This window comes from Peromyscus eremicus, chromosome 9, assembly GCF_949786415.1.
Source record: "Peromyscus eremicus chromosome 9, PerEre_H2_v1, whole genome shotgun sequence".
NCBI classification, from domain to species: Eukaryota; Metazoa; Chordata; class Mammalia; order Rodentia; family Cricetidae; genus Peromyscus; species Peromyscus eremicus.
Window position 1 is genome coordinate 61912665 of NC_081425.1, and position 14804 is coordinate 61927468.

Here is a 14804-nt window from a genome sequence, read left to right on the forward strand (position 1 = left end):
TTCGAGACAGGGTTTCTCTGTGTAGTTTTGGTACCTGTCCTGGATCTCACTCTGTAGTCCAGGCTGGCCTCGAACTCACAGAGATCCGCCTGCCTCTGCCTCCCGAGTGCTGGGATTAAAGGCGTGTGTCACCACCACCCAGCTTAGTTGTTGTTTTTTACTCTGAAGAGAGGAATAAGAGAAATGTACAACTTCATTTCCTTTCTTTCCTGTTCCTCCATTGTCCTACTTTTATACTGTGTCTGAGCTAGAGTAGAAAAAGATTATGTAAGAATAAGTACCATGATAGTATGTGCCACCTTTTGTTTCCCTTAATTGGTGGTTGTCTGTCAGGATTCTTTGGTTAAATCACAAGATGTTTTCCCCCTTTCTCTGTTATGTGTATATGTGTGTGTGTTGGAGGAGGCAAGTGCTCACAGAGTTCTGAAAAAGGATGAGATCCCCTGGAGCTGGAACTATAGGCAGTTGTGAACCACTGAAACGGCATGGGTGCTCTTAGGCCACTGTCCTGGTTAGTTTGGTCAACTTGATACACACAACCTAGAGTTATTTTAGAAGAGGGAACCTCAATTGAGAAAATGCTGCCCTCCCCCTGCAGGGCAAGTCTGTGGTGTATTTTCTTGATTAGTGATTGATATGGGAGGGCCCAGCTTACTGTGAGCAGTGCTACCATTTAACCATTTAACCATAGCCCTTCATTTATTAATAAATGAAGGCATTTAAAGAAAAATGGATGGTCCTGGAGATTATGTTAAGCAGATAACCCAAATATCTCTCGTTTCTCTCCCTCCCATGTGTGTAGGGGGTTGTGGTCATGAAAGGAGAGAGAGGACTAAAGTGTAAAGGAATGGGAGCAGGAACAAAAGAAGATAATCAAATGTGTATGCCGTGAAAGCAGGAGTGGGAAGTGTTTGAGGGGATGAAAGGGGCCATTGACATGCGATAGGGAGTGAGCAAATAAAGCAAGTTTAGTGATTGATGTGTGTGGAAAAAATAAAAGGGAAGTGGAGTGTAGCTAGCATTTTCCTGCCTGACACCCGCCAGTCCCACAGCCGCTCAGACCCAACCAAGTAAACACAGAGACTTATATTGCTTACAAACTGTATGGCCATGGCAGGCTTCTTGGTAACTGTTCTTATATCTTAAATTAATCCATTTCTATAAATCTATACCTTGCCACATGGCTTGTGGCTTACCGGCATCTTCACATGCTGCTTGTCATAGTGGCGGCTGGCAGTGTCTTCTGCCTTCCTGTTCTCTCAATTTTCCTCTCTGTTAGTCCCGCCTGTACTTCCTGCCTGTCCACTGGCCAATCAGTGATTTATTTATTGACCAATCAGCAACACATTTGACATACAGACCATCCCACAGCAGTGGAGGTTAAAGGATGAGGAACATTGGGATGGCTGTGTGGAAAGTAGCAAGCCAGAGACTGCAAGAGTAGGCACAGGAAGTGTTTGTAAGTGTGTTATTACTGAGGGTCCCTGAAATGTAGCCTGTCTTACATGTTGTGTATAGATATAGAGTTATAGCCCCAAACTAAAGTGTCAAAAAAACAGTGCATGTCCTAATTACTATCATGTTGCTGTGCTAAAACACTACGACCAAGGCACCAGATAGAGTTGTTTCTTCTTGAGGGCAGTAGATACAGCTGAGCTCTGTAAGGTGTTTGCTTGATATGTGATCTCCATCATAATGCTGTGTTCTTCCTCCAAGTTCAGGACAGGGAAAATCACATTGCATGGTGTTGAAAACTTGTGTTTCTATTTTATTTCATTTCTGTTCATTAGAACTTGGAATGTGTTAATGTGTTGTTAAATGACCTATTTTTACATGAAGCTTCTTGGATTTTCTAGGTGATAAAACAGGAACAAGACCAGAGTAAGTTTAAAATTTAACTTTAAAATAGTTTAATTACTAAGTTGTTGGCAGATTGTTATAGACAAAAGTATACCTTTAGAAGACAAAAATCAGTGTTTGCCAAAAAAGGTAAATATATGTTTCAGAAAACCTCTGAAATGTCAAATCTTTGATTACTAGTCATCAAGAGAATTTCAAGCCATTTCTTTCGGAAAAGGTGGTTGACATTTCCTAAATAATACAAATACTTTAGTTTTAGTCTTTTCAGTGCTGAGTATTGAGCCCAGGGCTTTGTACTTGGCTAAGTGTGTGCTCTACTACTGAGTTCTTCCTGTAGCCCTTACACTACCAGTTTGACATACACAAATTACTACACTAGTACCATTTTACTCCCTTGTGTCTTCAGCCAAGGTAATAGCTTCCATATGTATTATATGTTAAAAAGTTGAACATCTCTAACCCCAACTTCAAAGCTTTAAAAGATTTGAATGGAGGATCTGAGAAATATTGGGGGTTCTAGCCAGCACTGTAAAATTATTCTGTTACCAAGTTTTATTTATTTTCTGTGTTACTTATAATTACATCAGTAGGGCTGTCTTTCCCCATTTGAGTGAAGGTTATGTTATAAAGTACTAAACTATGTTGAGTTTCTTTTCTCATGAAAAATGCTGTAGGCTTTCTTTAATTAATACCTTACTGTTTTTTAATTGAATGTCAATCATAGAATCTTTGAATCAGAAGAAACAGTTCAACATCACATTGAATCTAGTATTTTCTGATTTTTTTTTCAGACATTTACTTAAATACTTCTAAGAATATTTATAATGGATACCAGTCTTTGTTAAGAAATGTTGGTGTTGGGCTGGAGAGATGGCTTAGTGGTTAAGAGCTGTTAAGTGGCTGTTCTTCCAGAGGTCCTGAGTTCAATTCCCAGCAACCACATGGTGGCTCACAACCATCTGTAATGAGATCTGGTGCCCTCTTCCAGCATGCAGGCAGAACACTGTATATATAATAAATAAATCTTTAAAAAAAAAAAAAAAAGAGAAATGTTGGTGTCAAATAAGTTGGTAAAATTATTTTCAAGTCAAGTAAATCATTTATAAGACTTTGAAATCAAAGAAAATATAAGTAAAAAACATTGTTATATTCTCATTTCTTAGCATAGGAAAATACAACTTATTGTCAGAATCTGCATAGTGTTAATGCGTTTGGATGGCGTTAATGTAGATGTGGCTTTTTTTTTAGGGATAGTAAAGCGCTGAAAGATGAAAACCTGCCTCCTGTCATCTGTCAGGATGTTGAAAATCTCCAGTAAGTACCAAGTGTGATTAGATAAATAAAACTTGAAAGATTCTTGGATACGTTTAGGGGAAACATCTTTCTCCTAAATACTCTGTGGGATGGGCCTTCCTACATTAATTAACAACAACAAAGTTGTCCAACAGACTTGTCCATGGGATAATCTGATGGAGGCAGTTCCTTAATTGAGTTCCCTCTTTCTAGGTGTCTCTAGTTTATGTCAAGTTGATAAAAATTAGCAGGCACACACACAAATAATGTTGAAAAAAAAGGGAGAAAAGTAAGAATTAAAATTCAGTATCATTCTATTAAAAAGTGTGAATTGTAGTTTTCAAACATTAGACTATGACCAGCTTATTTTAAATGTACTTCTTTTTCTCTAGAAAAAAAAAAAGACAAACATTTTTATCTTGATTTCTTTAAATTTTTTTTACTTAAAATTTTTTTCTGAAGATTTATATGCATGAGTGTTTTGCCTGTATGTATGTGTGTGCACTGTGTGTGTGCCTGGAGCTTGTGCAGGTCAGAACAGGACCTTGGACTGGAGTTACAGATTGTGAGCCACCATGTGGGTACTGGGAACCGAACTTGGGTCTTCTGCTAGAGTAGTATATTGCTCTTCCCTGCGGAGCCATCTCCATCTCCATCATTTCCTTCCGTCCCTTCGCAACCTCTAGCTCTCACCCCCCACTCCTGTCACTTGTGTTCTTTGTTCTTTTAGGAAATTTGTCAAAGAACAAAAACAAGTCCAAGAAGAAATTAGTCGAATGTCTTCCAAAGCGATGCTTAAAGTCCAGGAAGACATCAAGGCACTGAAGCAGCTGCTGTCATTGGCTGCCAGTGGGTTGCAGAGGAACACCCTCAATATCGACAAATTGAAGTTAGAAACGGCTCAGGTATGTCAGCCATAGCCATATTACTGTGAAATAAGAATTTACTTAATTATAAAAGTTTGATGTGTACACACTAATAAGAAAACCAGAACGTTCATAAAATTTTAAATTGCCATCTTGTTTTTATTTAATGTTATATATGCTCTATATGTATGTATAACAATATCCTAAGTAGTTTATACTTTTTTAGCTTAGATTAGTGTTCATGACAGCCGTTTGAGGTAGATACTGTTGTCCTTATTATGCAGTTAAGAGGTTGAGGAGCAGTCCCTGCTAGTCCCGCCCTTAACCATGAGCTCTCATAAGAGCTTCTTGCTAAGTTTATCTTATAAAGGAGGAAGATACCTGGACAGAAAATGTTTTCTATCTTGTTAGTTATTAGATTGAAACTATGGCATGCCTTGTTAATACTAAGCTTAACTGGTTATCTGCTAGCCTTGATTAAACCTGCCTACTGAGAATAACAATGAGACTAATGTCATCTGTCACTCATGCTACCAAATTTTTCCACCTGTGGCATCATACACATAATACAGTAAGTGGTTCTTACCTGTACCATAGAAGAAGAGTGATAATATATGAATTATATGTGTTTTATGTATTGTAATTAGAAAGTCATCTTTGCCTATCGTCTTGACTGAGTTATTGGCAAGTTTCATGTGAAACCTTTTTACTGTAGGCTTATCAAGTGACGTGCTCTTCAGAAATGAAGGGATAGAATTTTCAATAGAATCTTCAAATGTGGTTATGTAATAAGTCATTTGTTCAAGAATACTTTGTAACTTTTAAATAATGTTATTAAAATAGCTATTTAAATTATGATATTTGCTGGGCGGTGGTGCCACATGCCTTTAATCTCAGTACGTGGGAGGCAGAGGCAGGTAGATCTCTGAGTTTAAGGCCAGCTTGGTCTGTAGAGCGAGTTCCAGGACAGCTAGGGCTACCCTGCACAGAGAAACCCTGTCTTGAAAAAACCAATAAGTAAATAAACTATGATGTTGAAAAAGAATTGGAAAACTTTGTTGTCTGTTCTCAAATTCCAATTTCCTAGTCTTTTCATTAAATATGAATGCAGTATTCCTTTGTGTGTTCTTAGTCACTTTTCCTTTACCATTAGGTACTTTCTAGGAAAAACAAAATGTTAATTATGCTTTAGATAAGTGAATATTTAAGCTTTAATTAAATATGAAATCATATAAAACTCAATTTTGTATGTGAAATACATGAATTTATATATTTATGAAAAGTTATAATTAGCCAATAATGGAGGTAGCAAACTAAGAGAACCTGTATTAGCCAAGGTTTTCTAGAGGAAATATATAGAACTTATATATTCATGTATATATATATATATATATATATATTTTCATCATGTAAAAATAATATATGTGTATGTGTATATGTGTGTGTGTGTATATATATATGAGAGAGAGAGAGAGAGAGATAGATAAAGGGGACTTATTAGAATGACTTAGAAGCTGTGGTCTAACTTGTCCAGTGATGGCTGTCTGTCTACCAGAGATCCAAGAATCTGTTAATTGTTAAGTCCATGAGGCTAGATGTCTCAGCTGGTCTCAGTATATGCTGGAATCCCAGAGTAGGCTGTAATGCCCGTGAAGGAATGGACTGACCCGTGACCGTGAGACAAGCATGCAAAGAAAGCAGGCTTCCTTCTCCCATGTCTTTTATATAGGCTGATAGCAGGTGTGGCCCAGATTAAAGGTGGGTCTTCCCACCTCTCCGGTCTGGATTCAAAGTGGGTTTTCTACTTCAGATGATTTAATTAAGAAAAAAATCCCTCACACATGTGAGGGTTTTAGTTAATTCCTGATGCAGTCAAGTTCACAACCAAGAATAGCCATCATTGAATCCAACACTATACTTGGATTCACTATAATTCTAAAACTGGATATTTCCATCTATAAATGTGTGGTATTTGTATGTAGCAGAATTGTTAAGTCAATTTGAGATAAAAAAGGGATTTTGGGTTTTAGGGAACCAAAAGACTAATTCTGCTAAAATGACAAACAAAAAACAAACAAAACAAAACCCTCAAATTAATGAAACATAATGTGTTTGGACACAAAGGGCTCAAATTGACACTTTTACCGTGAGTCTAATGTGTGATATGTTTGTTTGGTTCTTGAAGGTGTGTAAATGTTACAAGGGCTTGTGCTGAGGAAAGAGAAGGGGCGATGGCCAGGAGTATGACATGGGTGTGTGTGAAGACCTGCTAGCAGCTTCTTACTGCAGAATGCCTGTCAAGAACCATGCTCTCCTAAGTAAGGAGTGAGAACTGCTGAGGTGGTAGAGACCAAGGGTAAAAAGGCAGTGCCAGGCAGGGTTAGTGATGCAGGAGGTGTAGTGACTTAGGAGACTGAGGCAGGGGGATTATGAGTTAAAGCTAGTCTGGGTTACATAATAGGGCATTGTCTTAAAAACAAACAAAAAGTAAAATGATACAGAGAGCCAGTTAGACTTAACAGCTTGGTAGTTTAATAAGGGAAAAAGTTACTATTGGGACCATAAATTTAAGATACTTCTTTTAAAAAACAAGTTAATGAGAGAGAGAGAGAGAGAGAGAGAGAGAGAGAGAGAGAGAGAGAGAGAGATGTAGCCAGACAGTAGTGGCACATGGCTTTAATCCCAGCACTTGCAAGGCAGAGACAGGTGGATCTCTGTGAGTTCAAGGCCAACCTGGTCTATAGAGGGAGTTCCAGGACAGCCAGGGCTGTTACGCAGAGAAACCTTGTGTCAAAAAACCACACAAAAAAGAAAAAAGCAGTGGAATGACAAGAATATGGGGTATAAGTGTTAAAACAGTACTAGTCCTGAGGACTCATTGGATAGAAGGTAAGATGACATTGAGGAAGAGTAGAGGACCGGCATTCAGCTCTCAGACTTAACTTGTGTATTAGGCGGTAACGTCTGTGTGGCCCCATTTCTTCATGTAAGAGAGAAGCAGCTGTTTTACAGGTTTACCAAGGGACAGGATGGCGTGAATAAAGCCTTGAATGGTGGAGTGTATAGTGGTTGGCTACCCAGATGTGATCCCTGCTGATGCTGGCCTCTGCTTAGTTCTGCTTGCTTGCCTTTCCTAAAATAGTGCTTTCTACAGTTGCATCATGAAGATTCTAAAGCAGTAACATTCCTTTCACTGTGGTTGAATTCATTTTATAAATTTGCATAGTTCTTTAAAAAGATCAGTGTAGTTTATTAATTTTATCATAAATTTATTGAAAGTTTAATTTGTCTTCTTTAGAAAGAGGTTTCAGCAGTGTTTAAAGCAGCATGTTCTATTCCCTGTTTTCCAATTGTTTGACTTCTCAGTCCAGAAATAGTTTGTACTAGCCTAACTCTTACCTTGCTTTTTTGTTTGTTTGTATCCTATATGTGTTTCTAAATCTCTGGTGTATTAGGAGTTAAAGAATGCTGAGATAGCTTTAAGAACCCAGAAAACACCACCTGGACTTCAACATGAAAATACAGCTCCTGCTGAGTAAGTTACTGGATTTTCTTTTCTTTTTTAAACAAAAGTTTTTCATTTTAAGACTGCAGAGCAATAATCGTACACAGAATTTTTCGTTTGCTACATGAGAAGGCTTAACTGGATTTTTGTTTGTTTGTTTGGCTTTATCGAGACAGGGTTTCTCTGTGTAGTTTTGGTGCCTGTCCTGGATCTCGCTCTGTAGACCAGGCTGGCCTCAAACTCACAGAGATCTACCTGCCTCTGCCTCCTGAGTGCTGGGATTAAAGGCATGTGCTACCACCACCCAGCTCTACCTTGCCTTTTTCATACCAACAGCACAGTTCTTGTTGCCAAAAGCTTTCAAACTCCCTGCCTCTCTCCTCCCTCCTCTTCCCTCTTCCCTCTCTTCACCTCCGCTCTGTCCCATTTTCCTCCTTTCCCTGGCAAGTAAGTGCCTTATTACTAAACTGCCCTCCAATCTGTTACCCATTTCTTATAAAAAAACAAAACAAACACAATTTCTTTTATTATTCTAAAAACTGTTAAGTACTTGATTGTAAAATTTAGTGATAGCTGCACTTTGATTTAACTTTTTAAACTTTAGACTTCCAGAAAACTTATAAAAATAGTAGTACAAAAATTTGCATAAATTCCTTACTTCACTGTCCCTAACATTAACATATTGTAGAGCTATAGTATAATTATCAATAATAGGAAGCTAACATTAATAAAATGCTTTTTTTGATGGTTGTTTTTTTTTTTTTTTTTTTTTTTTTGAGACAGAGTTTCTGAGTGTAGCCTTGGCTGTCCTGGAACTCACTCTGTAGACCAGGTTGGCCTTGAACTCATAGAGATCTGCCTGCCTCTGCCTCTCAAGTGCTGGGATTAAAGGCGTACACCACCACCGCCCAGCAAAATGTTTTTAACTACAACAACTTATTAGAATTTTACTGATTCACCTCCTCCCCATTAATGTACATTTTCAACCTCCTAGGATTCTGTTGTAGGATTGTATTGTATTTGTTTGTAATTTTCCTTAATCTCTGTTTGTAATAGTTAAGTCCTAAATTATTGTGGATGACCTTGCTTTTTCTAAAGACTATGACGTCACTTTGTGTAATTTGTCCTCCATGATTGGAATCATGATATTTCAATATTATTCAGTGCTTGGGAGTTTGCTTTAGTGATATCTGTAAATTATATCTTCATCCTAAATTGAAAGCCCCATTTAAAAGAGGACAATTACTTATTTGTGTTTTAAGTATAAAGGAAATAATATTTAAATATTTGATGTAACTTTTTATAGCTACTTCAGAGTCTTGGTTCAGCAGTTTGAGGTACAGCTTCAGCAGTACAGGCAGCAGATTGAAGAACTAGAAAATCATCTTGCCACTCAAGCAAACAATTCACATATAACTCCTCAAGGTAACCTCCCTACTATGACAATTCTGTGATGACACCATTATGTTACTGATGAGCAGTTAAACTTGTATAGCAGGTGTGCAAACAACTGCTAGTGCTTATCTTAAGCTGCTTTAAGAAAATTTCCTGGGAAGTCTTTGGTAAGTCTTGGTTCCCTGGAAATGTAGAATGCTTTATTGTAAGTTGTTACTGTTGTGACAGGGGACTGTCTAGAATGTCCCCTTCCTTTCCAGGTCAGTGATGGAAATGGCCTTCTCTGTCTTCTTAGCCTGCTGTCTTCTGTAGTGTAGAGAACATTGATAGAGGCTTTTCCTTCTACACATTAACTACCCAAACTAGGACAGAGTAGTAGAAAAATAACATTAATTGTTACATATTTGTTTCTTAATTTTCTCTTCTAGATTTATCAATGGCTATGCAGAAAATTTATCAAACATTTGTAGCTTTAGCTGCACAACTTCAATCTATTCATGAAAATGTCAAGGTAAGCGTTCATTGCCAATTCACCTGTCTGCATATATAAATCCAAATACTTGTTTATCTGATAACATATTTCCATGCTTGTTCAGAAAGAGCTCAAATGATGTGTAAGTAAAAAGGCCATAATTCATGATCATACTCGGATGCATTCATTGATAAAAACTAAAAAGAAAAATAAAATGAAACTTTAAAATAGGACCTTGGGAATAACTTTGATTCAATGCCATTTTCCTTCATCACTGTTCTTGATACCTTATAGAAGGTGGTTGTGTGTTTGTGTAATGCTTGTGTAACTAACATTCGGATTGTTTCCTTCTTTCCTGGTATAAATAGCACTATAAAAAACAAACATCCGCCGGGCGGTGGTGGCGCACGCCTTTAATCCCAGCACTTGGGAGGCAGAGCCAGGCGGATCTCTGTGAGTTCAAGGCCAGCCTGGGCTACCAAGTGAGTTCCAGGAAAGGCGCAAAGCTACACAGAGAAACCCTGTCTCCAAAAAAAACCAAACAAACAAACAAACAAACAAAAAAAAAAAACCCAAACATCCCTAGTGGCAAATCCTTTTTTATGCCAACTCAGTCTAATGTGTGTTTTATTAATACTTATTTATCATAAAGTTAAAGAAAACTTGGTTACAATTCCTTCTAAGTACAGGAAACCTTACCAAATAATATAATGTTTATTTAAGTAATATATATTGAATAATGTAAATGAAATAATTTGTCACTATTTTGATCTTTATGTAATAATGTTAGTTTTAAATTTTTATTAATGTGCAGAACAGATGGCTCTCTTAATCTAAGTGAAATGTAAAATAAAGTATACTTTTTCATTTTGCAGATTAATTAAACAAATTAAGTTCTTAGTTATGTATACTCCAGAAAACCTTGAAAATTCAAAGACGCTAAACCTGAATAAGTAAATTATGTAGACATTTCATTGAGTATGTTCATATCTGCTTGATTTGTGGTAATGGAGTTTTTAAAAAGCTAACTGTTTTAAACTGGGTTATTTAAAAATTTTTAGCACATACCAGCAAATTGGAAACTAAAGCATTCTTAAGAAAATTTCTGAAGGAAGATTATAAGATTTTCTATTATCACTGATAAATGTTGCTTTAAGATTTTAAACTGGCAAAGGTGATTCTGTGTTGAGGTATGTCTTATGCTAATTTTAAAATTAGTTTTATTATGAATGTTTCCAAACAAACAAAATAGTAGAACGTTGTATAATGGAGTGCCTAGGTTTCTCTGATTCACCTCAGCCATCATCAGCCCCTGATTGATCATTATGCCACTCTCAGAGCTTTTGTTTCTTTGATGACTTTTGAATTTCTTTAAGAGTTATTTTATTTTTATGTGTATGAGTGTTTGCCTGCATGCATACCTGTGTACCATGTATGTCCCTAGTGCCTTTGGAGGCTAGAAGAGGGCATCGGTTCCCCCCGGAACTGGAGTTATAAATGGTTGTGAGCTAGTAAATTGCACAGATCAGCCTTGAACTCACTCTACATCACAGGCAAGCCTTCACTGTGTTATATCCTGTGTTATCCTCTGACACCAGGCCTCATCACAAAGTTGTCTGCAATGGACTTCCTTCCCTCTGCTTTGAAAAATAGCCTTTTTGGTAATGAGGCCAGAAAATAGGCTGAAATTGCCATAAGTGATATTTGGATAATCTGTTGTCTCTAATCTGTTTTCTGTTTGAGACAGGGTCTAAACAGGCCTGGAGCTCCTGTTTCAGCTTCCCTAGTTGTTTCTTGCTTTACTTAAATATATTTCCAAGAATCAAAGACTTTACTCTGATCAGATCTCTTAAGTGTTTCAGTTAGGACTTGTGTTGGTGTGATAAACACCATGACCAAAAGCAACCTGGGGAGGAAAGGATTGATTTCCTCTTATAAATCTCAGGTCACACTCATAACTGAGGAAAGTCAGGGCAAGAACTGAAGCAGAAGCCATAGAGGAGTCTTTCTTACTGGCTTGCTTCTTATTGCTTGCTCAGCCTGCTTTCTCATACAACTCAGGACTACCTGGCCAGGGTTGGCACCAATCACGATGGTCTAGGTCCTCTCACATCAATAACTAATTAAGAAAATACTTGGCAGTAAGCCAGTGTTATAGAGGCATGCTCTTAGTTAAGAGTCTGTCTTTCGAAATGACTCTAGCTTATGTCAAGTTTCCTGGATAACAACTCTCCAGAACAGTATGTTACCATTTATCTTCATCTGAAGTAGTGAGCAAGCTAAACATACAAGCTTTAGATTTGTGCATCTTTGTGAATCTCACAAGAAATTGTCTTTGTTCCTTTGTTTTTATTAACCCAATTGAAAGAGACTTGAACTGCCTTATCCAGCACACCCTAGCGACATTAACAAAGTTGGGAGTTTTAGAATTCACCATATATACCATGACTGGTATTAGGTATGTGGTTGGTTCCTCCCCTACCCCCCTTTAAAAATGTTTTTGTGAAGTCTTAGGCCCTTACTTCTCATTCTGGGAAGTTGCACTGTGTGTGGGAATGTTTATGGAACACAGGGAAAGGAAAAATGGACTTGAGAATAGTAATGAGATTTATTTCCCCCACCTGCTATTAATGTCAACATTTCTAAATATTCAGTTTTTAGCAGGTCTACTTTGGTCCTTGATAACAGTAGCTTGGACCTGGAGTATTAAAAATGAGCAGACACATAAAAGGGTGATAATAGCTTTAAGTACTGTAAGTAATAGTAAAATTTTAAGTGTGTTTCTGATAGTGGCAGAGTCTAATATTTAAGAAAGGTAAGAAATACGAAAACTCTCTCTTCAAATCTACATAATTAGGTTAGATCTGTAATAAAAATGTTTAATAATTAATGTGAAATGGGGTTAATGGCCTCAATATTGCATTAGGTAACTTGGGTAATTTTTCTTACTCTGGAATTGTAAAACTCATCTTTGGGATGAGAAGGAGTAGTTGGGTATACAGGCGTACATCTTGTGAAATAGTTAAATAGTATTAACGAAGTCAAAGCTCTGCTTATACCCTCAGGCTTTCTGTGCTAAAAGTATGAAATCTTCCTTTATCATACGGTACCCACTCATTTAAAAATGTTTATTTAACTGGTATATATTTAGTACTTCCATCTAAAGGTTATAAGAAAACTGGGTGCTTAAGGGAAAACTTAGGTGATAACTGTAGTATCTATTTAAATATTATTCTGCTTTCCTATAATCTTAGCCTACGAAACGGGAATACTTTAGGTGTGTATTCTAAAGATTTCTGACAGCAGTAACAAACATTATTCACAGTAGTGACAGAGCTTTCAAGGCCAACCTTGTCACATCAGAGTCAGTTGTCACAGCCTCGTTTGTAGTTCTCCTGGAACGGCAGTGGATAATGTGGCCACTGTCTTTGACTTTTGCCAACTTAGTTCATGTGATTACATGCTCTCAACAGGGAACTTAATTTCTTTTCCCTCCCTCCCTCCTTTTCTCCTTCCCTCCCATTATTTTAGGTGCTTAAAGAACAGTACCTCAGCTACAGAAAAATGTTTTTGGGTGATGCTGTAGATGTGTTTGAAGCCAGGAGAACGGAAGCCAAGAAGTGGCAGAATGCACCCAGAGTTACTACTGGACCTACTCCTTTCAGCACCATGCCAAATGCAGCAGCCGTTGCCATGGCTGCAACACTTACACAGCAGCAACAGCCTGCTACAGGTCTGAATGCATTCAAGTTATAGCTTCTTACTGTTCAAATGCAGAGAACAATATGTGCATTTTTATAAGTCTTCCTTTTGTGTGAGCACTGACGAAATTTCTATCAATAGTTGTTCCAATACAAATCTAAAAATTGTGATAGACACAATTATAAACATACCTGAAACAAAAGGCAGGGTAGTCTAGCAATAATTAATACATCAGATGTTGAATATTGTGAATTTAGTTACTGTTATTTGCTGTATTGCTAAATGCCCTTTAGAACATAGTGTTTCACTACTGAATTATATTTAAGAGAAACATTAGATTCTCAAGTTGTGATTGTATCCTTTATTGTTTTAAACTCAGAGGTAATCCCACCCATACATTGCGTTTTCTGGGTATGAAAATAATAGATGGTGCATTCTTATTCTCATACGTAATGATTGCAGAGTACTTGCATTCTGAATGCAGTATGTTTCTGTTGACAGTTGGTGTGCTGAAAGTCAGTAGGTTCATTTGGATGTACTTTGACTGAAAACAAAAATGACAGGTCCTCTGAAAGAGTCCAAACCAGATTTGAAGAAGATGCATGCTAGGATTTTTGTAACTCCTGCGTGGACTGAACAGTAGAGGAAAGATCAGGAATAAGGTTTGAGATGGATTGTACATTATGTAGGACCTCAGTCCTTCGTTGAACGCCATTTGTAGTGTTTCTGTGGTGTGGTTCTTCAGTGACTTGTTTGGAATTTTGCAAGTTGATTAGTTGTCTTGTTCCTGGTAGTTTTTTTTTTTTTTTTATCACGTTTCAAGTTTGACAGAAAATGCAGTCGTAGTAGTTTCCCTTTTTGCCCTTGGTCATTTAAAAATGTTTGAGTGAGGCTTACTTATTCTGTAGTGTATGTCTTTCTGACAGATTCTATATAATCCAGTAGTAAACTGCAATATTAACAAGTGAAATCCAAACAAAATACATGTTTGGGTTGCTTTCAGGCCACCTGTACTAGAGAAGCATGCTCTAGTCACTGTCTTCATATTTGAATGACAGCAATGACCTGCCATCAGTAAAGAGTTGTTGATGGACTTAGGCTCAGTCCTCCACATTCCATGGCTGGATCTGTGTGAATGGTGCTTCCCATAAGCACTATCTAGTAGCTCTCTAGCTGGCTAGAGTATAGACTTCTGTAGACAGTTCATGGGGGAGAGGCTTTGCTCTGGAGTAATGGAGTATCAGTCCTAATAGTGTGGTTTTTCAGTTGTCAGAGAAATGTGATTTGGAGATGTGTTAATATACTTTATTTTCAAGAGAATAAATAAAACTTGAGAAAAGTGAGCTGTCTAAACTCTTGAGCTCTAAGTTAATCTCTTCTATGGTAAATAACTAAATATGAAGCAAAATCACTTGTCAGAGTGCTTTACTTTCTCTTTTTCATAAGTTTTTGAGACTAGGGTTTCTCTGTGAATCCCTGGCTACCCTGGAACCCAGAGATCCATCTGCCTCTGTCTCCAGAGTGCAGAGATTAAAGGCATGTGCCACCATGCCTGGCTTTTTTTTTTTTTTTTTTTAATTGTATAGACTATGTAATCTTGAGAAGTTTATAGGGCACAGATGCTTATTCTGTAAATGGATGTCTCTGTGAGGTAGGTTTGTGGAATGCAAAGGTAGAGAATACAGGAAAGGCCTTTGCTCTGTGTCATGTA

At 37.3% G+C, this 14804-nt stretch overlaps 1 protein-coding gene across 2 annotated transcripts in view; it reads left to right on the forward strand.

Annotated features, from left to right (window-relative positions):
- The window catches only part of Nup58 (nucleoporin 58), a 54432-nt gene that overhangs the window by 11565 nt on the left and 28063 nt on the right, over positions 1-14804 (forward strand). For both annotated transcript variants that reach the window (XM_059273539.1, XM_059273540.1), the window contains exons 6-12: positions 1857-1881; positions 3109-3174; positions 3884-4058; positions 7475-7554; positions 8831-8949; positions 9348-9430; positions 12923-13124. In XM_059273539.1, coding sequence (XP_059129522.1) covers positions 1857-1881; positions 3109-3174; positions 3884-4058; positions 7475-7554; positions 8831-8949; positions 9348-9430; positions 12923-13124 — 750 coding nt within the window. The remainder of the gene's footprint in view (positions 1-1856; positions 1882-3108; positions 3175-3883; positions 4059-7474; positions 7555-8830; positions 8950-9347; positions 9431-12922; positions 13125-14804) is intronic.